Source organism: Myxine glutinosa, chromosome 4 (genome assembly GCF_964187855.1).
Source record: "Myxine glutinosa chromosome 4, kmMyxGlut1.1, whole genome shotgun sequence".
Taxonomy (NCBI): Eukaryota; Metazoa; Chordata; class Myxini; order Myxiniformes; family Myxinidae; genus Myxine; species Myxine glutinosa.
The window spans coordinates 117,083,796-117,111,086 of NC_136264.1; the positions used below are offsets into that span (position 1 = coordinate 117,083,796).

At 44.3% G+C, this 27,291-nt stretch overlaps 1 protein-coding gene across 3 annotated transcripts in view; it reads right to left on the minus strand.

Annotated features, from left to right (window-relative positions):
* Positions 1-27,291, minus strand: part of LOC137425111 (calcium-independent phospholipase A2-gamma) — a 161,472-nt gene that overhangs the window by 49,202 nt on the left and 84,979 nt on the right. For all 3 annotated transcript variants that reach the window (XM_068113212.2, XM_068113209.2, XM_068113210.2), the window contains 2 exons: positions 25,359-25,530; positions 2,725-2,782 (listed from right to left, as the gene is read on the minus strand). In XM_068113212.2, the coding sequence (XP_067969313.1) occupies positions 2,725-2,782; positions 25,359-25,530 (230 nt within the window). The remainder of the gene's footprint in view (positions 1-2,724; positions 2,783-25,358; positions 25,531-27,291) is intronic.

The window sequence follows — 27,291 nt, forward strand, 5'->3', positions numbered from 1 at the left end:
CAGCCTTTCGAGGAAGCTTTGTCTTCCAAGATGACAATGCACGGCCTCATGGTGCTGACATGATCCAACACTTTCTTGCTGACCGTGGTGTAGAGCATATGGAGTGGCCTGCCATGTCCCCGGATATGAATCCGATAGAGAACTTGTGGGCAGAATTAACGCGTCAAATCGACAACTTGGACCAGCAGCCTACCTCTGTGCGTGAATTGCAGCAGGCTATTGTCACTGCATGGCAAGCGATTCCTGTCCAAACCTTGGCAAATCTCGTGAACAGCATGCCTCGACGTGTACGTGCTCTCCTGAATGCTCGTGGGGGTTACACGAAGTACTGAACTGTAATTTCACTGTCCGTAATCCCAGTCATAATTTAGCTTTTGTTGAAATTTTTTTTGGCTAATGTGCAAAATAAAGAGATACTTCTGGAAAACGTACAGAAGTTTAACACAGTACTGTCTGTGAATTGAGTTCGATATCAGTTTACATCACTTTCAAGGATCAATTTATTTGCTTCGAAATGTCAATTGTGGTTTTTGTTTCTTTTAAAGGTCACATTAACAAAATCTAGAATAATTTCAACATAATTCCAATTAACTTTTGGTTCTAAGTCATCTTGAAAAGTAAGTTCAACCCCACAAAAAAAATATTCCATATTAAATGCCAAGTCTATTTAGTTCTGAATCAAAAACAAAGTTCTGTAATTTTAATCGTGAAATAAAAATTGTGGAGACTAAATACTTTTGTCAATTTCAACTTATTTTTATAGAAAATTATGAGTTATTTTGAAAAAAGTGCAAGGGTGCCAATATTTTTGGCCACGACTGTATAGCCATCACTTTATGTCTTCCTCTGTTGTATGTCAGATACAGCCATGATGTATCTTCACTTTTGAGAGACACCCTTTATCCACTCGGTCTTCAAAATACATGACCAAACACCTTCCATTAAACAGGAAAAGTTGAGCTACAATCATTCCTTCAGTGACACCCATTTCCTTAACCAAGCTTTAACTGGAAGAATGAGAATTGCAGTGAAACCAGTTCGGTTAGTAGTCCAATAACTTCTCTCCATGCATGTATGGAAAAACCTTGAGAAGTTGGAGAAAAATGACAGGGAAGATGGAAGGGATAATAGCGGCACATTCATGATAACAATAGCACAATGCTGTTCATGTGGATATTTGAAACCATTAATTATGTTGACATCAAATGAGATCTGGTGAAATGCTATCTGCTCCAGCCACCCTTAAATCCTTCAAATATCTGATGGACATCACGTTGGTCATCCTAACTTAATGTCCATCAGAGATCATTAAGTTGGGCATCCTAAGTCCTTTCTTGGCACACCTGAACTCCTATCCACCTAAAAGGCCTTCATGCGCATCGTGATGGAGTACTGCTCTACCTTATTGACTGGTGCCCCTGCCACACACCTTGCTCAGCTTGACGCTGTAGAATCCAAGGCCCTCAATATCATTGGAATCTCTAATGATGAAGCTGACTGGTGGGTGTGGAGAAGATTTTTGAAGGAATTTACGTGATTTTCCCCAAAATTGACTCAGCCGGCCATTTTGACACACTTCCAGTCACGTGATCGGGTTGGACTCCGTAATTTAACATCCCTACCCTGGCTTAATGTGGTAACCCAAACTTGGTATCATTCTGACTGGTGGGTCTGGAGAAGAAGATTTTTGAAGGAATTTCCTAAATCCACCATTTTGACCTACTTAAAGTCACTTGACCAGAACGAGCTTTGCAATCCTCATCACCAGTCAGGAGCAGAACCTTGCTGCCAAATTTCAGCCGGATTGGCCCAGCGGTCTGGCCAGAGAAGTGAAAATAGGAGACGGACAGACTGTCAGTGCACAATGACAATACCTTGTCTGGTATTCTAATTCCAGATAAGCTAAAACTTATATATGATTGCCTTTGTAGACGCAGCCAGTAACACTTCTGATCACTGAAAACAAAATGAAAATGGAGAGTAGGAAGGGTGGTATGGGCGCATGGTGAACGTGTGTGTCTTGACACATGCACACGACTGTAAAATGCTTACACGCTGTCAGCTTCCATCACCTGAGATGGAGAGAAGGAAGGTGAAGGAAGGAAGGAGGTAGGGAATGAGGGGAAATGAGGCTGTGGTGAGAAATGTAACTCGGGGAGGGGGGTAAGGGGCAGAGGAGGGGAGAAGGGGGGCCTTATCAGAGTTGCCAGAGCAAATTAGTAAATGCATCGAAAAATGTCATAAATCGTTCACATGTGAACCTTCCACAGCTTTCCCCAATATTTTATGGTTAAAGGTACATGTAAATCGTTCATGAGTGAATTTGGCCTTATAGAGGCTACCGAGTCCAATATTTAAACCCGCCTAGCATTTGCGATGGACTACTGAAGAAGAAAAAAAAAATCTAAATGGAGAAAATGCATGATGGCAACACCAAGGGGTGGCTAAATAAATAATGTTCACAGATTTTACAGGTTGAAAATGAACATTTGTTTTTTAGGTGGGTCTTTTTTAATATTTATTTTTAATTGTCTTTACTGTTACAGAACTAAGCTCTGCGTCGGATGGATCAGTGTGTCGGAACAGCGCTTTGGTGCGCTCCAGAAGCACTACACCCCAGCATACATCTCCCAGTCAAGAATGAAGGTCACAACAACAGCCATCTTTAGGGCATTCCCATTAACCTAGCTCACATATTGATGACTGATTCAGACGAATACACACCTTTGGACATGCAGGGTCACGGGCTATTTCAATCATAAGATTCTCTCCCATCTTTTCCCTGTAAAATATAAATGAATACAACACTGTAAATGGCATCCCATCAATATATAACTCAAAATCACAAGTTTATTAAAGACTCGAGTCGAAAGGTTGAAGTCCCAGATCCTGTTAAGTTCTCAGTCTCCCAAGTCAAGAGTGTAGTCACCAGTCATAAAAAATACGCCCTGATTCTGTGTGTCTGACTCAGGTAGCTACAGGGCTGCCATATACATTTACCCTTGCAAAAGGGCTATAGGGTGTTTGCAAAAAGAGAAATAACAGCAAACAACATTGTGATAAATAAATGAAAGTGTTGACCAAAGAAACTAAGTACAAAAAAGTCTCACTACAGTACTTACTAAATCACTTAAATAATAGCCTATCAGTTGCAGATCATTCAAATTGTAGATGTAAGTTAAAAAAAAAAATTTTTTACATGGATCTTAGGCTCATAGCGGAGCTTGTACAGAAATAGTTAATGTGAATTACAAGGACATTTGGCAAATAATAGACAAATACATACAGTATGTGGGATTTGAAGATGGGTTTTGAGCATAATGAGTCGCCGGTTGCTTTGGCAGGCCAACCTATAACTTAATGAAATGGAAAACCAAATACTACATTGGAGTCATCAGAAGGAACCCAAATAAGCAAAGAGCAAAGATGGGGTCATCAGGAGGAACCTGGATAGGATTCGGGTTTCAGCCACTACTCCACAACCCTCAAACCCATCCAGGCACAGCCAAGTGAACCTTCCAGAAAAATCTCTGCAATAATTCACTTCTCCTTGGACAGATAGATGAAGAAAGAGAAAAAGAAAGAACAAACAAGAATTAGAATGAATAAAGAAAAATGTGAAAAAGTAGAAAGAAACGTGAAATAAACAAAGATCCCTAACTCCTAGCTCTAACTCCTAGCCCTCACTCCTAGCCCTAACCCCTAGCCCTAACTCCTAGCCCTAACTCCAAGCCCTAACTCCTAGCTCTAACTCCTATCCCTAACTCCTAGCCCTAACTCCTAGCTCTAACTCCTAGCCCTAACTCCTAGCTCTAACTCCTAGCTCTAACTCCTAGCCCTAACTCCTAGCCCTAACACCTAGCTCTAACTCCTAGCCCTCACTCCTAGCCCTAACTCCTAGCCCTAACTCCTAGCCCTAACTCCTAGCTCTAACTCCAAGCCCTAACTCCTAGCTCTAACTCCTAGCCCTAACTCCTAGCCCGAACTCCTAGCCCGAACTCCTAGCCCGAACTCCTAGCCCGAACTCCTAGCCCGAACTCCTAGCTCTAACTCCTAGCCCGAACTCCTAGCTCTAACTCCTAGCCCGAACTCCTAGCCCGAACTCCTAGCCCGAACTCCTAGCCCGAACTCCTAGCCCGAACTCCTAGCCCGAACTCCTAGCCTGAACTCCTAGCCATAACGCCTAGCCATAACGCCTAGCCATAACTCCTATCCCTAGCTTCTAGCCCTAGAAAGATGTTGGGAAGAACCCAGATAGATCGATTTCAGCAGTTCTTCCTCAGGCAAAAATGCAGCAACAGTTACAAGCTACCAGAGGTCCATCAGCGGGGAAGCAGAGTCCACACAGCATCAGGATATGGTGCAATCGTAATGAAATGGAAAACCAAATACTACATTGGAGTCATCAGAAGGAATCCAAATAAGCAAAGAGCAAAAAGGAACCCAAATAAGCAAAGAGCAAAGGTGGAGTCATCAGGAGGAACCTGGATAGGATTCGGGTTTCAGCCGCTACTCCTCTACCCTCAAACCCATCCAGGCACAGGCAAGTGAACCTTCCAGAAAATCTCTTCTCGTAAAAATTGTGAAACTCCAAAGACATTTCCAAGTGGGGGAATTGGAAGCCATAATAAAGGTCAAAATAACATTTACACAGATAAATGTCTAATAAAATCCCTCCGGGAATTGTGAGTTAACCCTGGACCAACAAGGTAACTCCAGCACATTACAAAGAGGAATCTGCCATGTGGCTAATCTCCATAAAGGAAAGATTATCATTCACAATTTATGACACATTACAAGTAGCATGTTAAAAAGTGATTGTACATGCTAATGAACCACATGTGCTTTGTTCGAAATAAAAACGAATTAAAAGTTAAAACAGCCATCTTGTCTTTGTTCCCAAAGAATAAACACTGCACACAGACCACCAGCATAGTTTACAAATTACGTAACATGTACAAAATTAATATAAACTATGTTGGTAGTCAGATATAGATACATACACACGTACTACATACAATCATACATGCATAATTACATGCTACATGAGGAAATTTGGCCTATCATACCTGTTCCATAACCACACCCATTAACAATCCACACACAGGTGGTTCAAATTTGACTTTGACAAAATAAGTAATGTATGTAGGGGATGACAGGATGGCCTACAGAAGTACGCACACTCGCCTCTCAGCTGCCTCGTTTGGGTTCGAATCTTGACCAAGCTATAAACTATCATCCCAGTGCTTCACAGGCAGGGCGATCCATCGATGGGTGTGCCATCCCTCAGATGGGCGTTAAATGGGTGTCCCATCTGCCAGCATTAGTGGGTGGACGTTAAAGATCCCACGGTGTCCATCGCGAAGAGTAGGCGAGCTATCGCCGGCACCCTGAACAATTCCCAAATTCCTGCCCTGACTTCCTGAGTTGGAGTTATAGCCCGACCAGAATTGTATCTCGTAATTGCTTTGGCAGCACCAAACGCTCTTGGGACTTAGGCATGTGACTTGATGATGATGATGATGATGATGATGATGATGATGAATGTATGTAGATGAGACCATGTCAAATTCAAACCACCCTCATAATTATTTGCATATTTTTATTTACCAGCCCAATCCCATCACTGATTTATTCAAACTTAACGTCTACCCACATCCCTTTATAATTGATCTACATATCCTATTTAAACTCTTGGGAGGAATTTAACTGGGGTACCAGCACAAAATGACCTATTGTTTGAGATACCATGGGATCTTTAATGTTCACAACCTGAATGCAGATGGCACAACTGGTTTTGTCTCCATCTCAAGGAAGACATACTGTGAGATGGTGGCAGCGCATCACAATTGCAGTATGTCAGGTTCAACTCCACAGGAGAAAAACTCATGACTAGACAACTCAGAGGCAAGTAAGCTACCAACTGAGTTATGCTGCCACCCCTCAGCCCCTCACATTCCATGGAGGTCTCCCATCCCAGTACTGTATGAAGTGGGGCTGACTGTGCCGAGCGACTAAGATGGAACACCTTGTATAGCTTCATGACCTATTGTTCACCAAACTTAACTCAAAGGACACTGAGAAATTATCTCTTCTCTTCAGCTTTCTGTTCTGTTCGATCCATTATAAGATGATCCGAGTGCTTCTGAGAGTGGTTCTCTTGAGCAAGTGATGGAATGCATTTCCTGATTATGACTGCCAGGGCTTCCATTAACTCTGATGTCAACAGATATATTGTACAATTCCATTTACCTAAAGTGAACAAACCTAAGTAACATAGTCTGTATTTGACAAATGAGCAATTCAATTCTGACCACCCACTCTGAAATCTGACTGTGCAACCTATATAAACCAATGATGGTGAATTAAAATTACAAAGCAGATAACTCTAATTATCAAAAGATTTGCCCAGCAGTTACTCAGCCTAAAAGTGCATATATATATATATATATATATATATATATATATATATATTGTTGCGGTTCTGAGAATGTGTACATATTGATTAATAAAGGTTAAAGGTTTGCCCCCATAGTTAGTCCACATGCAACACGTAGGCCACCTTAGAACATTAGTTATGTCATAGTATGTGTAAGAGTAGGCCATTTCCATTAGTGATACCTGCGTTGTGTAAAATAAATAAGAGTAGGTCCCATTCATTTTGCGGCCCACCCTCCAAATCTACCTCGTTGGGCAGCATCCAGTCTGCGCCCCATTGTTGGTATTGCCCTCGCATGAGGATGCTCAAACCAGCCAAATGCCACGAGGTAGGCCTGGAAAGGGGGAGGAGCGCGAGGTCGGGGTGTGGCCACGTCAAGCAGACGTCAAGGGCAGAGCCGGTAAGAGCCAACGACCAATCAGGGCTCGGGTGGAATGGCGTGAGCGGCGTGGTCAGAGCGCGGCTGGCAGATTCGAGAGGGTTCGCTGGGCGGCGCTATATAAACGCGCACGCAAAGCCCTTCCACAGGACTGACGCAACTGCAACCGTTGTTTGAAGGACCCTCGTGCGAAAGAACGTGAGGATATTCGTGCATTACAGAGGACTTGCACAATTTGCGCTTTGCATAAGGGCTCGTGAGGGAAGCCAAGCCTTGGAATTGTTGTGTGGAGGACTTATGTGCTGGTATCAAGAGGTGAAGAGGACTCTCGTGCGAAAGAATTGATAAGGACTGAAGGAATAGACGCGCTTTGCAAGAGGACTGTTCGGGAGGCCTCGTGAGGCAAACGCATCAAGCAGCGCGTTCGAGTGCATTGATTACATACGCGACCGTGGTCGCCAGTAACCGCCAGCCTACCTTTTGCCGCATTCCACCCTATAATTGTCCGGTCCGCGCCAACGACACGCGGGGAGCGCCTGCCATCTGTCCTATCATCTACACCGCCGTACAAGTTGGGGACCCGGAGGACGAGCTGTGGACGCCATCCCTGGACCCTCAACCCCTGACCATCTACATCCCCGTGTGAGTGTGTCTGTGTGTGTGTGTGGGCCCGTTTGTCTTGGGATAAGTTAAGACTGTATAAGCTTCTCTGTGTGTACTTCTCTTCCTTCCCATACAATTGTAAATAAACCAATCTGTTCTTCCTGTCTTTCCTGATTCCACCGTATCAGTCTTTTCCTCCATTGGGTAAGCGTGGCACGATTCGGAACCGCTCAAATTGGGTTTAGTACCTGTTAACGGCCCGAATCACAGCTCGCTATCGCTCGGCGTTTCCACCTAAAACCATGGTTCGGGCGGGGTTATTTCCTTGCTTCCTGGGAGGCGCTGGTAATTAGTATTAGGTAATAGGAATAATTCGGCCTACCACCCTATTCAGCGCTGACCGGAAGGAACGTCATAGCCCCGGATCGCGTCGGCCAGATAAAAGACAAGGGGATTAATCCCCCCTTGATAAGGGGGAAGGCCGACGTTTGAGATCCGCAACAATATAAATATATATATATATACATATATATATATATATATATATATATATATATATATATATATATATATATATATATATATATATATATATAAATAAAGCAGTAAAGTATGTTTGTTTGTTTGTTTGTCCTCTTATAACTCGAGAACTACTCATCGCAGAGCAAAACCAAAGGCATATTCGGAATCAGTACGTCTCAGAGCAACTACAGCACACCTTAAAATTTAAAAAACGTCGCGTTTTAAAATTATGACGTCATCAGCGTATTTCGGAACGTTAATTTTTCAACTTCACATTCGGAATCAGTACGTCCCAGAGAAACTACAGCACACCTTAAATGTTTAAAAAACCTTCGGGTTTTAAAATTATGACGTCATCAGCGTATTTCGTAACGTTAATTTTTCAACTTTGACGACAATGACTTCCGACTTCCGGGTTCGGAATGCGGGACCAATGCCATTTGACAGGGAATAAAAAATAAATGCGACATTCAATTGACGACAATGACTTCCGACTTGACTCCCACCTCCCCCTCCCCTCCCCCTTCACCCTACCCACTCCCCTTCCCCTACCCCTTGCCCTTCCCCCCTACCCCTTGCCCTTCCCCCCTACCCCTTGCCCTTCCCCCCTCCCCCTCCCCCCTTGCCCCTCCCATCCCTCCCCCTCCCCCCTCTTCTCCCCTCTCCTCCTCCCCCTCTTCTCCCCTCCCCCCCTCCCCTTCCCCATCTTCTCCCCTCCCCCCTCTTCTCCCCTCCCCACCCTCTCCTCCCCTCCTGTTCCCCTCCCCTTCCCCCTCCCCCTCCCCACCCCCCCTCTTCCTCCCCCTCCCCTCCCCCCTCTTCTCCCCTCCCCCCCTCTTCTCCCCTCCCCCCCTCTTCTCCCCTCCCCACCCTCTCCTCCCCTCCCGTTCCCCTCCCCCCCACCCCTCCCGTTCCCCTCCCCCCCACCCCTCCCCCCCACCCCTCCCGTTCTCCTCCCCCTCCCCCAATCCCTCCCCCTCCACTCCCCCCCCTCCCCCATCCCCCCTCTCCCCTCGCCCCTCCACCTCCCCCCTCCCCTCACCCACCTCCCCCCTCCCCTCATCCTCCCATCACTCACCCTCTCCCCTCCCATCCCTCCCACCCCCCTCCCCCTCCCATCCCTCACCCTCCCCATCCCCCCTCTTCTCCCCTCTCCCCCTCCCCCTCTTCTTCACCTCTCCCCCTCCCCCTGCCCCTCTTCTCCCCTCCCCCCTCCCCTCCCCTCCCCCGCCCGGCAATGCCGGGTACTTCTGCTAGTATATATATATAGAGAGAGAGAGATGAAACAGTGAGAATACATATGAGATATTTTGGTGTTAGAGTTTATAATACAGCTCATTTGACACCACCTAAAGTCGACTGGTTTATTTTAAAACAAAAAAGCGTTTAAAAAAACTGAACATACAAATCTTGCTGATAGTGTCACAAATTTGTGTTGCCAAAAACATCGTTAATTGTTATGGACAATTTTCCTAATTCATTTTTTTTATGTTGAAGGCTCCAGTCACAGACTATATAGTCCGCATCGAGGCCAGGCCTTAAATAAAAGAGCTGCATTGATAGAAAAGTGAAGAAAGACAGAATAGTCGAAGAGTTTTTGAGGAAGTAAAAAATCTGCGTTTTGAAAAGGTCGTAAGTGTTTGGAAAGACTATACGAGACATATCGATCTTTACACTCGTGAAAAAGCTGTGCAGATTGTACTTATCTTTAATTAACCATCACTTATTGTGCTAGCAATAAGCTATTGAGAAGCAAACTCATGGGGGATAAATTTCAAATGAAAACAAAAAATATCCTTTAATGCTCAAAATACCGGAAAGGTATCTCCTTTGAAAGACCATTCTGAACAAATTAAACGGATATTAAAAGGGAAGGAGGGACTCTTAAAAACTTCGACGAAACGACCATGTAATGTGTTAAAATATATCTACTTAGGCTTTATGAGCTTGCTCTAAAATGCACACATAAAGATAAATGAATCAGCATGACACTCATATAATCCCAATCAATGAAATCTGTGAGAACCATGTCATGTTTCACATCCAATCAGGAACCCACAATGGCAAGACATAGATAGCTTCCTCATCAGAAATTACTGTGAAATTCCCAAGGTGGCATTTGATATTTGCCTCGGCATTCCCATTTGAACCCCTTTCAAAAATTTCACCTTTTGTTTCCTTTTATCCTGGAATTAAATTGCATTAAAACAGCCTTTTTCCACCTTCCTTTACACATTGTAATTCACACCTGCCAAGGAAAAACAAATTCTACAAATTTCAGAAAATTGATTAAAAATACAAAACTAGAATATCTTGCTTGGATAAGTGTTCGTCCCCCTTGAATAGCAATTGTAAATTAGCTTAGGTGTAACCATTCACCTTCAAAATCACACGCCAAGTGAATTGGCCTACACCTGTGTTACATTGTAGTGATTCTGATTATTTCAGAATAAAATCAACTATTCCTGTAGGCTTCCACTGCTGGGTAGTGCATTTCACAGCAAGGACTCAACCATGAGAAGCTTTCAAAAGACCTCTGGGATAGAGATGTGGAAAGGCACAGATCAATGGATGGGTATAAAAATATTTCAAAGACCTTGAATAACCCTTGAAGCACAGTCAAGACAATCATTAAGAAGTGAGAGGCATTTGGTACCACCAAGAACCTGCCTCGACCAGGCCATCCCCCTAAACTGGATGACAAAGCAAGGAGGAGACTGATCAGAGATGCCACCAAGAGGCCAATGGCAACTTTGAAAGAGCTGCAGGCCTTTATGGAAAAGACTGGTCACTTTGTGCATGTGACCGACCGTTCATTACTTGATGTATATACATTACATGGCCAAAAGTATGTGGACACCCGAACATCACACCCGTATGTGCTCGTCGAACATCTCATTCCAAAATCATGGGCATCAATATGGAGTTGGTCTGCCCCTTTGCTGCTATAACAGCCTCCACTCTTCTGAGAAGGCTTTCCACTAGATGCTGGAACATTGCTGCAGGGATTTGCTTCCATTCAGCCACAAGAGCATTAGTGAGGTCAGGCACTGATGTTGGGGGATTAGGCCTGGCTCGCAGTCAGCGTTCCAATTAACCCCACAGGTGTTCAATGGGGTTGAGGTCAGGGCTCTGTGCAGGCCAGTTAAGTTCTTCCACACCGATCTCGACAAACCATTTCTGCATGGACTTGGCTTTGTGCATGGGGGCGTTGTCATGCTGAAACAGGAAAGGACCTTCCCCAAACTGTTGCCACAAAGTTGGAAGCACACAATCATATAGATTCTAGAATGTCATTGTATGCTGTAGCATTAAGATTTCCCTTCAATGGAAATAAAGGGCCTACCCTGAACCATGAAAAACAGCCCCAGACCATTATTCATATTCCACCAAACTTTACAGTTGGCACTATGCATTCAGGCTGGTAGTGTTCTCCTGTCATCCACCAAACCCAGATTTGTCTGCCGGACTGCCAGATGGTGAAGCATGATTCATCACATTAGAGAACGTGTTTCCACTGTTCCAGAGTCCAATGGCGGCAAGCTTTACACCACTCCAGCCGATGCTTGGCATTGCGCATGGTGATCTTAGGCTTGTGTGTGGCTGCTCGGACATTGAAACCCATTTCATGAAGCTCCCGACGAGCAGTGGTTGTGCTGACATTGCTTCCAGAGGCAGTTTGGAACTCGGTAGTGAGTGTTGCAACCGAGGACAGATGATATTTACGTGCTACGCGCTTCAGCACTTGGCGGTCCCATTCTGTGAGCATGTGTGGCCAACCACTTCGTGGCTGAGCTGTTGTTGCTTCGAGACGTTTCAACTTCACAATAACAGCACTTACAGTTGACCGGGGCAGCTCCAGCAGGGCAGTACTTAGATGAACTGACTTGTTGGAAAGGTGGCATCCAATGACGGTGCCACGTTGAAAGTCAGACAATGTTTGTCTATGGAGATTGCATGGCTGTGTGCTTGATTATATACAGTCGTGTCCAAAAATATTGGCACCCTTGCACTTTTTTCAAATAACTCACAATTTTCTCCCCAAAAAAGTTTATATTTACAAAAGTATTTGCTCTCCACAATTCTTTATTTCACTGTTAATATTAAAGAACCTTTGTTTTTGATTCAGAACTCAATATATCCTTTTAAATCAGGGGGGAAAAATGGCATTGACAAAATTATTGACACCCTTGACTTAATATTTGGTAGCACAGCCTTTGGACAAAATAACTGCAGTCATGCCCTTCCTATAACCATGAATGAGCTTCCTCCACCTCTCAACTGGCAGTTTGGCCCACACTTTTTTTTCTCTTTTTTTTTGTATACAGAATCGAGGCTCGTGAAAGAGCTAACATTTACAACACAAACAAATCAAACAGACAAACAAAATATATAAAAAGAGGGAGCGGTAGACAAGATGGGGAGAGAAGGGGAAGCACACAAACACAACATTTGAGTTGAGAGCAGGGACATCGGGAGATGTGTGGGAAGGAGAGGGCTTGGGGGGAGGAGGCGTGGGAAGGGGGGGGGGGGGTGGGAAAAGTATAAAACACAAGGACACCAAGGACTTCCAGGGAAGCAGTTGGTATTTCAAAAAAGTGGATTTGGGGTGAAATTAGCAGGGGTAGAAAAGATCAAGGTTTTGGATGGGGGAAGATAAGAGATGGTGGTGAACAGCTGTTTTAAAGACCTGGAGGGAGGAGTGGGATTTAAGAGAGTGAGGGAGTTTGTTCCAGAGGCGGGAGAAAAGAGGAATGAAGGAGTGAAGGTGAGCAGAGAGTCTTGATTTTGGCAGTTTAACCATAAGAGGGTTGCAGGCAGATCTTGTGCGACCTGTAGGAATATTTGGGGGACAGAGCCCAGAGAGAGCTGGGGGAGCAAAGCCGGAGAGGAGTCGGTAGAAGACGGAAAGACCACCAACCTGCCTGCGGTGAGTGAATGAAAGGCCCTTGGAATTAGCTTCATCGCGGGAGATTCCAATGATTCTGAATGCTTTGGTTTCAACAGCGTGAAGACGAGCTAGGTGTAAGGCAGGAGCACCAGCCCAGAGGGGAGAGCAGTATTCCATTGAGCTGTGGATGAAAGCCTTGTATGTGGTGAGGAGCTCAGGTGTGCCAAGGAAGGACTTTGCACGACGGAGGATGCCCAGTCGGCGACTGGCTTTGGAGGCCAGATTTGAAATGTGGTTTTCCCAGGCAAGATCATGGCAGATAGTGAGACCCCAAAAGCTTGAGTGACAGAACTTCTTGGAGAGGATTATTCAGAAAGTGGATGGGAGGGTTGTCCAGTCAGTCTTTTCGGAGAGACATCGTAAGAGTGTGAGATTTGTCAGGATTGAAAGACATGTTCCACTTGTTTGCCCAGTCTGTGATTTTGTCCAGGTCTGCAGAGAGTGAGGAGGCTGCAGACTGCCGATCTGAGGGATGAGGAATGGAGCGACAGAGAGTAGAGTCATCAGCAAAGAGATAGAGAGGATTTTCAAGAGAGTCGGAGAGATCATTGATAAAGACCAGAAAAAGCACAGGGCCCAGAACACTGCCTTGGGGAACTCCAGCCTGAACAGGAAGAGGAGATGAGAGAAACCCATTCAGGACCACACGTTGTCTACGACTGGAGAGGAAGTCCGCCAGCCATGCGTGGAGATTTCCATGGATACCAAAGGAGGAGAGTTTGGTGAGCAGAGCGGGGTGCCAGACCGAATCGAAGGCACGTGATATGTCAAGGGAGACAGCTCTAATTTCCTGTTTGGCATTGAGGACCTCCATCCATTGTTGAGAAAGCAGAAGTAGAATGTCCAGAGTAGAGTGACAAGGTCTGAAACCAAATTGATGATCAGAGATCAAGCCATTGGAGAAGAGGAAAGATTTCATATCTGAAGCAATGATGAATTCCATGACTTTGCTGATAATTGGGAGAAGGATGATTGGTCTGTAGTTGCTAGGATCTGTTTTTGCACCTTTTTTGTGCAAAGCGGTGATGCTGGCTGATTTCCAAGCAGATGGCAGATGACCTTGAGCAAAAGAGAGGGTGAAGAGAACAGAGAGAGGGAGTGAAAGAGCGGAAGAACAGGATTTTAGGAGCCGTGGGCTGATGCCGTCATGTCCAGTTGCAGAATCAGAGTCGAGGGTTGACAGAAACTTTTCCACCTTGTCAGGAGGAAAGGACACAGAGTCCAGGAGCAGCTGGGTACGACTGGGTACGGTGGGTACAGAGAGGGATGGGTTTGGGACACAATATTTAGAAGCAAACACAGAGTTGAGGCATTCAGCTTTTTCACGTGCGGAGTCAGCCGTGTAGCCATTTGAGGTGAGGGAGGGGATGGAGGGGGAACAAACACCAGAAACAGATTTGACAAGACGCCACCAGGATTTGGAAGAGGGAGACAGATAAGAGAGTTCGGTCTTGAGAACGGAGAGATATTGTTTCCTAGCTCTCCTGAGGGTGGACACACACTTGTTTCGGGCTTTGTGAAAGGAAATGAGATTTCCTTCCATTGGATTTGCTTTCCAGGAGACGAAAGCAAGTTGTTTCTGGGCAACAGCCTCACCACAAGATTCCGTGTACCATGGACGGGAGAAAGGGTATGACAACTGAAGACGAGATGGGATAAATCTGTGCATGACAGAGAGCAATTTACTTTGGAAGAATTCCCAGGATGAGTTGATGTCAGAGGCGGTAGAGATGGGAGACCAGTCCAGATGATTGATGGCTGCTTGAAGACCGTGCCAGTTGGCCTGAGTGAAATGCCAGACTCGTCGCGCTGAGGAGGCTCTCTGAGAATGGTCAGAGAGATGTCCACTTTAACAAGCACATGATCAGATGAGCCGATTGGAGCAGAAAAAGAGCAGCAGACATTTTCAGGGAAGTTTGTCATAACCAAGTCCAGAAGAGAAGATGCTCCGTTGACTGAGATCCAGGTCGGGAAATTGACAGATTGTGTCAGTCCGAGTGAGTCGCAGAAGCCCTTTGCTGAGGAGCCATGGCTGGTGAGAGAGGGACCCACACCCAGCCAACTGGCATGGTGACAATATAAATCACCACATATGAGGAAGAGAGAGTTGGGATGGGTAGATAGAAGTTGGTCCATATTATCAGACAGCGAGATGTAGATGGAGTCATCATGGTTTGGTGGACGGTACAACACACATATGAACAAAAGGTGGGAGCGAAGGGGAAGCCGTAGCCAGAGGTATTCCTTGGGGTGAGGTGGAGAGAGGGCAGTGCAGGGCGAGTGAGGAAGAGAGTTTTTTTTATCAAGATAGCAACCCCACATCCAGGACCAGGCTCAGGTCTATCATACCGGAGGAGGGAGTAACCTGGGAGAGATACCAAGGAATCAGAGACATCATGAAGGAGGAAAGTTTATGTTAAGCAGATCACGTCTGGTTTGTCAGAAGCAACCTGTCTGGAGAAATCAGTCAAGTTTGAGCGAAGGCCCCGGATGTTTGAGGTCTCTACCGTTAATGAAGAGGAAGGGGGAGCATCGGATACAGAACAGGGGGGAGGGAGGGGTAGGGTAAGATGTGGAAGGGGAGGAAGTGGTAGGGAGAGCTGTTGAAGGTGTGTCAGAGATTTCAGAATAACTTGGAGAAAGGGAAGAATGGGGAGGACAAAAGGTTTGATGGTGATTGGGTGAGGAGCAGTGAGGTGTTATTTGAGGAGGGGAAAGAGCGAGGCGGAAGGTTGGGGGAGATGAAGGTGAAAGTTGGAAGGGGGAGGAAGCGGGGAGGACGCTTTGAGGAGGAGGGGTGAGAGGGGAGTCTAGGAGGGGAGGAGCGAGGGAGAGTCTCGGAGGGGAGGGGTGTGGGGGGACTTTAGGAGGGAAGGGGCAAGGGGGGAGATTTGAAAGGGATGGGTGATGGGGAAGATTTGGAGGGGAGGGGAAAGAGGGTAGATTTGAAAGAGATGGGTGATGTGGAGGATTAGGAGGGGAGGGGCAAGGGGGAAGATTTGAAAGGGATGGGTGATGGGGAAGATTTGGAGGGGAGGGGAAAGAGGGTAGATTTGAAAGAGATGGGTGATGTGGAGGATTTGGAGGGGAGGGGCAAGGGGGTAGATTTGGAAGGGAGGGGTTATGGGGAAGTTTTGGAGGGGAGCGGTGATGGGGAAGTTTTGGAGAGGAGGGGTGATGGGGAAGATTTGGAGGGGAGGGGTGAGATTGGATTTTAGAAAGTGTACGATTAATGGGAAACGAACATTTATTGCAAAATGAGTTTCTTGTGACCTTCGAGGCAAAAATACGTTTGAGGGCGATGGAGGAGGGGTGGAGTGCAGGAGAGTTTCGGGAATGTAGAAAAGAGGAACTGTAAGAGCTGGAATTTTTTTTTGGAATGAATCGATTTGGTGAGCAATTCGAAAGCACCCTTTTATAGAAGAATAAGAAAAAGGTGTTATTATATATGACAGAACACAGTACTTCAGGGGAAAGTTTAAACATTTTAAAATTGAGCAGTGAAAACTATCTGGGGAAATGGAAAATGGAAATGGGGGTGAAACATGTGATCGAAGAACGAATGAACAAACAAGAACAATGAATAAACGAATAAGAACAACGAATAAACGAATAAGAACAACGAATAAGAACAGAGAAAGAAATGTTTTTTTTGTTTGTTTTTTTGTTTTTGAGTTGAGATTTTAAACAAGGAAGTATGGGGTGAAAGACTGGGACAAAAACAGAGAACGAAAGTAATTGCAGCACAATCGACGGACCGCTGAGAGAAAAACAAAGCCTCAAGGTAGGATACGGTAGCCTACTAGGCCTTAAGGAATTAACCGACGATTTTGTATACAGGTATGAAAAATTAACACCGAGAATCTTACTAAGGACACACCAAAGGTACACACACCGAAAGATAGATACATTTTCGACAAAAACACAATTGTGAAAAAATACTTAACTTCGAAAGCGTGAGCGCATGGACAGCTTCGAAAAGACGTGACTTTGCCGACATCGGTTTCACTGATGTAGATGATGTAGCTCTTCTTTTGCAAACTGCTACAGTTCTCCCAGATTTGAAGGGTGCCTTCTCCCAACTGCTGTTTTCAGATCGCCCCACAGATTTCAATGGGATTTAGATCTGGACTCATTGCTGGCCACTTCAGAACAGTGGAGTTTTGTCTTGAAGCATTCCTGGGTGCTTTTTGAAGTGTATTTGGTGTCATTGTCCTGCTGCAAGACCCATGACCTTCAACCGAGACCCAGCTTTCTGACACTGGGTTGAATATTGCGCTCCAAGCCTTGATAAAATTTTTTTTTATGATGCCATGCACAAATTCAAGACAACAAGTGCCAGAGGCAGCACAGCAACCCCAAAACATCACTGAACCTCCTCCATGTTTTACTGTGGGGAAGGTGTTCTTTTCTTTGAAGGCTTAATTTTGTTTTCGGTAAACATAGAGATAGTGTGCTTGACCAAAAAGCTCTAATTTGGTCTCATCTGTCCACAGGACATTCTCCCAGAAGAATTTTGGCTTGTTCAAGTGTCTTTTGGTAAACTCTCGTCAGGCTTTCTCAGCAGTGAGGTCCTCTTGGGTCTCCTACCATAGAACCCCCTTTCATTGAGATGGTGACGGATGGTGCGAGTTGAAACTGCTGTACCTTGTGTCTGAAGGTCAGCTTGAATCTCTTTAGCAGTTGACCGAGGTGCTTTCTCCACCATTCGAACAATCCTTCGTTGCAATCTTCGATCAAGTTTTCCCTTGTGGCCACATCCAGGGAGGTTAGCTACAGTGCCATGGGCCTTACACTTCCTGATAACATTGCTTACGGTGGACACAGGAACATCAAGGTCACTGGAGATGGACTTTTAGCCTTGAGACTGTCCATGCTTGGCTACAATCTTGTGTCTGACCTCCTCAGACAATTCTCTGGTTTTCTTTCTTTTCTCGATGCTCATTGCGGTACACACAGTAACACAAAACAGCAGAATGACTCCTTTTTTCTATTCAAACTGGTTAAATGAGTGATTTTTATATTACAGGCACCTGCATCTCACCACCGGTGAGTTCAATTTCAAAGTAAAGGAGAATCACCTGCTTGAAATCCAATTATTTTTTAACAACTTCAAAAAGGTGCCAATAATATTGTCCAGGCCATTTTAGGATTTCTGTGTGGAACTAGAACGGCACTCAGTGGAGAGCATACCTCCACCTGGTTGCCCATATCACTCAATGGTGAAGAATCACTTTAAAAATTTTACTCGCTGGATCTGGATCCAGATCCGGATAATCACCAAAATTGAATCGATTCTTCCTCGTCACACACATAACATATACAGCAAGTTTCGTCCAAATCCATCCATAAGTTTTTGAGATATCCTGCTGTGCGTAGTTTTTGGCCCTATCTCCCAATGGTGAAGAATCACTTAAAAAATTAAATAACTGGCATATCCGAATCCATATTCAGATTTTCATAACAATCGAATCGAATCGTCCTTGTCAGACACCCAACCAGTCCATCAAGTTTGGTCCAAATCCACCCACAACTTTTTGAGATATCCTGCTATGTATCATTTTTGGCCCCATCTCCCAATGGTGAAGTATCACTAAAAAAATTCTAGAAGCCGGATCCGAATCCTGTTCTTCACCAAAATCTAATCATTTCATCCTTGTCACATGCGTTACCTCTCTGCCAAATTTCGTCCGAATCCGTCCACAACTTTTTGAGATATTTTGTTCACAGACAAACGGACAGACAGACAGGGGTGAAAACATAACCTCCATGCACCTTTGGTGACGGAGGTAATAAGCTAAGATTTAGTAATGTTTTCAGCTTTTTTGTTTTGTTTTACTGCAAAACAATGAAATACATCTGTGGATACCAAAATATTTTTTAATTTCAACAATTTTCTGGAAGAAATGGTGCATTATTTGAAAAAAGTGCAAGGGTGCCAATATTTTTGGCCACAACTGTATGCCTGTCAGCAATGGGTGTGGTTGAAATAGCCGAATCCACTAATTCTAGAAGGGGTGTCCACGTAATTTTGGCCATGTAGTGGATATATATATATATATAGAGAGAGAGAGAGATAGTCAGGTGTGAATCATTCTCCATTTCACAATGACTGCCTTTCTGCTGTCGGCAATCAGTCGGCAATTTTAGAGAAATAGGCCATATCACAACACAAATGACTCCAAAATGTTAACAGGAAAAGCCTTAGTACAAGAAATGCAAAACATATGATCACCTTTTTCTCTCTTGGCATACATCACACATGCACAACTTTCAATGAAAAGTTTAATTGCAAATTTTAATGAGATAAACAAGCATGCTGCTAAACTTTTTAAACATCTAGTACTGCGAGGAGCCGAGGACCCCTAGTGGCCTAACAGAATTGCGACTAATTCTCACTGATCAGGTCCGTGCTACCAATTTTAACACCAGCAGTCTAACTTCAAAAGTTAAATACATGTACAGATGTATGGAAACCTTCGTCAGAATTATGTCAGCCATTAATCCTGTGATTACAATACGAGTGGGACCAAATCTGTTAGTTCGAATTGATGCTGAAATGAGGAAAGCCTGAGGTTTGGGGAACATCTTAAAACTTTAAATATACTTAATACAAAGTTTTTCCAAAGAATGGTAATACTTGTATGACAAAATTGTTGTAAGAACACTAACGGTAAGATTGTGAAATATGATTTGAGCCTCTGAACGCTCGCATCAGAATAATCGGCCCATAATGTCAATTGAAAAAAACAAATATGAACTAATTTTCTGCTGTCAAAGGAAATTCAGACATTACATTTAATTATGCAAAACATGTCTTTCTTTCTGACAAATGTGAATGAACTGGGTTTTGAATTTTGTTTCGAAATGAAGTCATTTATGCCAGCAGACACATGGAAAAGGTTAACGTTCAGTAAAGTTAGGCCGAGAGAGGTACTACCCTTGAAACATTTAGCAGATGTGGCAACCAGATGGCAGGCAGTGTCGTATTGATAACTCACCAGCCTTTGAGGAAAGATAGCTTAGAACACATACAAAAAACTTTTGAAAACCTTTGTAGTACTCCACACAAAGCCAGCAGCTGGAACTTTACGTACACCTAATAAACAACACACTGCTGCCTGTTTGGTAGAGTTGTGAAAAAACAGATATTTACCTTTCTTTTGAAAATTAATTTAATGAATTTAATGTTGATTAGACTTTCACCACAATATGTTTCTCTGCCATTTCGTTTCGTTTTTGCCAATGTTTATTTGCTCTGATATTGAATGGTAATAAGACATAGTAAACGAAACAAGTAGGTTTAGCGGATGGTTTCTCAGAAATAAAGACAAGGATAGAGGTCACAAGACTGAAAAACCTTGTCTCCACGCGATGATTGCATGAGGTGGTGAGATCTGGCTGTTTTGTTCCCGGCAGGAGAGATGACAGACTAGGGTGCGTCTGAGCTTGTGGTGAACGGCCAACGCACGCACCGTCGGCTTCTCTTTACCCAGTGCTCGGAATGTAGTTTACAAAGTCTTCTTGTCCACCTCTCTCCATCGTTTAGCTTGCTCCATGGGACCAGAACTGTGCTTGTCGTGTGGAGCTGACAAACTGAACTGTCTCAGTTAGCTCCCAGTTCAACCCAACTCTCGACTAGCTCGCTCCTAGACTTACAGGCCCGACACTCTCGACTTCCCCTGCCCTCTCAGCGTATTATAACCCCTTGAATGTGCGCCACTGTGTGTCCATTGGCTCATCGCTCAGCTTCTCATCGCTGCTAGCATTTCCTCATGGCTCTGAGTCCCTGAGACTGCAGTCTCGGTGCATCTCTTACCTTCCGTACGGTCGCAGGGTCTTGCTTTTTGCCTTCCTTGAGGGGGAATTTGGTGGCTTGTGGAGCTGGCAAAATGATTGTTTGAAGCACGAATATAGGATTACAAATGCAATGATTCAGAGGATTGATGAGGGGGAGGGAGAGGATGGGAGGCTTTTAAACACATTACGGAGGGGAAGGGTCATGTTTATCAGCTCCTGAACACTCTTCGACACATGTCCTATCATTCTACACAGAAACCACACACTTATGTTAAATGTTTCTTAATGGCATAACTAGTCTATATTATGCCCGCTACCCCTTATGACCATTGCCACAACAATATATTACAATGTTATAACTAGAACGGCACTCTTCGACCGATATACTTTCTTCCACATTATTATATCTTTATACATACGAAGTCATTGCATCATTGTACCAAGTTTGATTTAAATCCTTTCAGCTTTTCTCAAGTATCACATTCTTACCTGCTATGACCTCTGACCTCTGAGGCCAAAATCTAATCAGTTTGTCTTTGCATCACAATATATAATTATAACCGGAACACGTTTTGTCAAAATCCCATCACTAGTTCACAAGTTAGCACAGTAACATAATTTTTACCTAAAGGCACCTCTGACCTTTGACCTCTTGACCTCATAATCTAAACTCTTTACCTTTACATCATTATACATACTTGTACCAGGTTTGACGTAGTTCTCTTCAGCCGTTCTTAAGTTACCACAACAACAAAAAACTGTTTCAGAATCTGACCTTTAAACTCTTGATGCCGAAATGTAATCAGTTTATCTTTGCATCATCTATCTTCTTCTTCTATATTATATGATTATATATATAAAAGAAAGTTTTTGTTTGTTTGTTTGTCTGCACGTGCTAATCTCCTGAACTGTGAAAGATAGGAGGAAACCTCTGGAACAAAAAAATATCGGGACGGGCCCCGGGAAGGTTATAGGTTAGGTGACGAGGCCAGTCGAGGCCGCCTTGGCCGGGCTGGGCCCATTTCGCCATAAATATTCTTCTTCTTTCAAAATTCTCTTGAAGTACAACTTATGCACTTAATAGGAATATCTGACTGATTGCAACACATGCTTTCAAAATTCTCTCTCGCGGGGCCCGACAGAAGAAAGAACAAGGAATCGTTGAGCACTAACTGATACTGGGCTCGTGTCAGACCTATGTACAGAAGATTAAATTCATTCAAAAAGAACCCGTGCAACGCCGAGTGCATTCAGCTAGTAATATATAATTACGACACGTTTTGTCAAAATCGCATCACTGGTTCACAAGTTAGCTCGGTAAAATATTTTTTACCTAATGGGAGCTCTTTCCTTTGACCCCATAATGTAATCCGTTCATCTTTACGTCATCTCAAGAAATGAAAGTCATAAATAATGATTTAATGAAAATAAATGCAAAGACAATAAAAATGTATGTGAGGTAAAAACGATTTCCTAACTTGAGACGTCTCCACTCAGACTCGTATACACACAAGGGGAAAACGAAAGTAAAAATAAATGATATTTCGTTTATTTCTGGCCGGCACTTACCTTTGCATCCGCAAATGGCTGGTAGGGCTTGCTGGTCGTCGAACCAGAGTCACCGCACGGGAAGCACACAAGATGGCGCGCAACTGTGCCCATAGCCAGCCGCTGACGTGAGGCAAGCAGGCAGGATCCCTCTTTGTTTGCTTGTGACCCCCTCCTTCTCCACATAGCACTACAGTCAACAAACACCTCCTTCTTCCACATTGCAAAAAGTCCTGAAGCCCTGACACGTCTCCTCACCAGCGCACCCGAGACAACAGCGTCCAATCAAGACGAGAGCCGGAACGAGAGAGAGAGAGAGCAAGATGGCAAGACGCGTCTTTTTTCCTTCAGCTCTCGAATGTTCCACGTTGACGTCACACTCTGTCCAATCACCGAGTTTGAGGCGCTACTCAATTTGTAGGCGTTTGAGTTTGAGTACCGAGCGCTACTCAATCATTCCATGGCTTATTAACCAGTCACGAACCCCGGGGCATGGCCTCCTCATTAGAGATCATCGGGGGGCGGAGTCCAATCTCTGTTCAAGATGACGTCGAAGGCCGTGAGATGGGGCTTGACTGGCACGATCGACAAATGTGCTGGGTGTTGGTTAGCCCTGGCGAAGTCGTGAGAGAATGGGGTCATTTGTTATACTTGTTGTTTGGCTGGCTTTTTAATTGTAATAAAGACGGAGGGAAGATCACAGGGTCAGATTACACACTGGGGAATTAATCTTTAAGCCCTAGAATTACTTAACACAAAGACATGCCCCTTATGGCAACATGCAAACGCTCTTACCCGGAACAGACGGCCTACTTAGATACATCAAGATTCCTCTACACGACACTCGGAGCATTCTAATCTACACGATTCTATCTCGACTAAGGTATTTGATTGTTTACCCCCACAAACGTAACAATACTTGTACCAAGTTTGACTTTGATCCCTTCAGCTGTTCTTAAGTTATCGTGGTAATGAAAACATATCACGGAGGCACGGACAGCCGGATGGACGGTCGGACAACCCATAAAAACAACCCAATGATGCTTCCGGTGACTTTGACAGTGGAGGAATAAAAATATTTTACATTCTAAAAAGTTATGAACTCTGGGCATATGTTGCATTGAAATTTCTGCTAACATTATATAATTAATCTCTTGTTGGAATGCAATAGCCAAACATTGTGGGACCCTGCTACTCACTCTCTAAAAATTGCTTTGCATCTTCCTCTAAAATCGTGAATACAATTACAAAGGTGCAGGGACTTTTCAAAATATGAAGAGGACTCTGCTACTGATACCATTGCACCAAGAATAATAGTCAACAATGATGAGTATAAAGAGTATTTACTAATCCATATCAATACCTTGTGTAGGCATATTTGCCCACCACAAAATTATGCATAGTATACAACATGTGGACATTTGTGAGAATAGACAATTTTGCAAAGCAGGCACACAGACCAGGTTTAGCTTTCAGCTTTTCACGTAGTGTATGCATAGGTGTAGTCGACACATGCCTACTACTTCATTTAAAAAGATAAACTCTACCAGTTGATGGGTGCATTCCTTCAACATTCCTTCAAAGACAATAAAATCAGACATGCAATAACCAACCAGGAAACAAAACAAATACAATAAACCATTTTTACCTTGAATTAATAACACTAGCTTTGAACTGCAAAGTACTCTATTCTCAAGGGCATAACCATTCTGGGGTGTTCATAGCTGAGAGTAGAATTGTCCATTTCTACTTCTCCAGGAGCTGCAAATAACGTGATGGTGTAATTCAATGCAAGTGTGATGAGTCAATGCAGGCCTGTTCCCAATGTCAGCATCGAGTATGTCGTATTACTCACCTGTTGTGGCACTATTCCACTATTATTGTCGTCTTTAATTTGCTTGTGTAAGAATTTCAACTTTCACATATTATCCCAACATTGTATTGCAGAATGTCACACACCCTTCAATAACAGCTACAATTAAATTTAATTCTCTCAACTCGACCCGCATGTCTATTTCTTTCTCAACCCGACCTGCATGCAACTCAACTGTTTTATCTCAACAAGACCTGCATATATCGACCTGTTCAGCCTGCATATCGCCTTCCTTCCAAAATGCCAGCAACTGGCGAAAATGCCGAAATGTGGACTTTGCTGTGTCCACCTTACCTTCTTTGGTGTTACAGATCGGGGCTGGGAGTGTGATGATAGCTGAGGACTGGTAATGTGATGACAGGGTAGCAGGGTCCCTCAGGGAATGACGTCCCTGCTCTATGCAAGTCCCGGGCTCAGCTGCCTCCGGCTGACAGTACCTGGTATGGGCCCCTTGTCCAGGGTAATGGATGCCCACTACCTTGTGGGGGAAGCCTCTTCAGGCTAAGGCTGTGAGAAGGACACTCAGATATCAAACCGTACCTGCAGGTCAGCCTGGGCAGCACTACATCGTGGATAAATGTGCCCATGAAAGTCAGAGGTGGCACAAATTTAGGCATCACTGCGCAGCTCTGTGGACAGCTGTCCACTTTGGACATCAAGGGCAGCCTTCATCATACCGACGACCTGGCCAGTCTGCTGCCACTATGTGCATCAGACTTCACGTTACATTTACTGCACCTGCAGCCAACGATGCTCATAGGAATAGAGTGGGAGAGGGATAGCGCACACCTCTATCACTTTAATCGCTTCTCTGTGCAGGTTTTTCCCTTCATCGACACCTGATCACCTGCTCATTTGTGGTAGAGGGAGTGGGTCCTGCATTGGACTATACAACCATTGCACAACGCACAATGCTTAGTGAGCATGTCAACGAAGGGAAGAGATTCGTCTAAAGCAACAACTCTCACCATCATCAATGTGATGACATTACTGTTCCAACAAAATGTTCCACTTGAGTGGAGGAGATGGAAAAGAATCCCTCAAGGTACAATTTTCTGACCTTGTTGAAAGCAGGTTTCTTTGTGGAAAACATAATTTATGTCAGAGGTGGCAGCACTTAGGCGGCTGTTCCAGAATAGGAAGTTTTCTATGAAAACGTGGCTCAAGACGAGTCCGTATTTTGCTGGATACAACTTTACACAAATATTCTGAGTATGGATTTCTAGCATTCAAAAGGACAAACCTTAGGATGGCCTCCCACTCATGGCTGTCATAAAAAGAATGTCGCCAGCCCATCTGCATAGTACCCAGCAGGTAGTTCCTGGTGAATATCTCCGAGCCAAGCTGGCGGTATAATTCATTGCAATCTTCCAGGGGAATTCGAAACACACCCAGCATCACAGCAAGAATGGCACCTTGATGAAATGGGTGGGCAAACAGGAAAAAGGCAAGGGTTTACAAATACCTTTTGAAAATACAATTTGTCAGAACGGATGGGTATCTTAAAAAGCTTTAAAGGATAAAAAAAAACCTTTTAAACTCACATATGTTATTGGCTAATCCAATTTCCTCACCTCCCTCCCCTCCGACTCAACCTCCCTCCCCCAACCACCAATTCCAATTGTTTCTTTTGTGTATTTTATCCTTTGTATCTTTAGAAGCAAAAGCCCGATTGTCCTCATCTATTCAAAATGCAAACATATGCAACATTGTATGTTCAAAAGCAAATCATGCCATTTACTTTATAAAGGTCAGTACATTATACCAATATTATACCAATAAAACTACAAATATATTATTTTCTTTTAAATACAACAACAACAACAACATGCATTTTAAGGCCATTTTCCCTGCGAGAGCGGGGGTTAGCCTTGCGGTCCCCATGACAATCTTCTCCATTTTGCCCTATGTTCTGCATCTCTCCTTGTTAAGCCCCTTGCCCGCATTTCTTCTTCCACCGTCTTTAGCCAAGTCTTTCTCGGTCTTCCCCGTCCTCTACTTCCTTCTACATTCATTTCCATCACTCTTCTCAACCAGTCACTTTCATCCTTCCTCAACACATGACCAAACCATATCAACCTGTTCCTCTTCACAGCATCAATCACAGGCTCTATTCCCATCATTTTTCGCAAATCATCATTTGTCTTCCTCTCTCTCAACGATACTTCGCACATCCATCGAACCATTCGCATTTCCACCCTTTCCAACCTTCGTTGCTGCTCTACGTCCATTACCCATGTCTCGCTCCCATAAATCCTAACACTTCTCACACATGGAGCATACACCTTTCCCTTCAGCTTCAACGACACTCCCCTCCTCATCAGCATGCCACTCAGTTCCCGAAACTTCTTCCATGCACATCTCACTCGAGCAACTGTTGCCGAGTCTGATCCACCTTCTCCATTCAGCATGTCTCCGAGGTAGCAAAATGTTTTCACACCTTCCAGCTTCACGCCGTCTCCAAGATCCAACTCAACATTTCCTCCATCTGCAGCTCCCTCTGTGCACACCTTACATTTGAATGTAGCTGCCACACTGGTTAATGACCCTCTCAGACCACTACATTTTTGATGAACCCACTCAGCGCACATTGTACATTGAATGGAGTTCACTCCGACACCCTTCCTGCACACAGCACAGGGCCACTTCCCAGTTCTTTCCACCTCACCACATGCTTTACCACGCGCCATCACCTTCGTCTTTACGATATTCACCTTCAGACCTTTTGTCTCCATACATTCCTTCCACTTGTTCATCTTTTCCTTCAGTCCATCCATACTTTCCGCAATCAACACCAGATCATCTGCATACAACAACTCCCACGGTAAACCCTCCTTTACGTTATGAGCCAGCACCTCCATCACAGCTACAAATAGTAGTGGACTTAGTACCAACCCCTGATGCACACCTACCTTCACCTCAAACTCACCACTGTTCCCATCCTTCATCCTTACAGCTCTTTTGTACATTGCCATCACTTCTCTGATCAACCATTCCTCCACTCCTAACTTCCTCATTGCCCATGTCAATACTTTGCGTGGAACGCTATCGAATGCTTTCTCCAGATCAACAAACCCAAGAAACAACTTCTTCCTCTTCTCCATGTACTTCTCCTGCAACTGCCTCACAATAAAAAGCGCGTCTGTCGTTCCTCTTCCTGGCATAAATCCAAACTG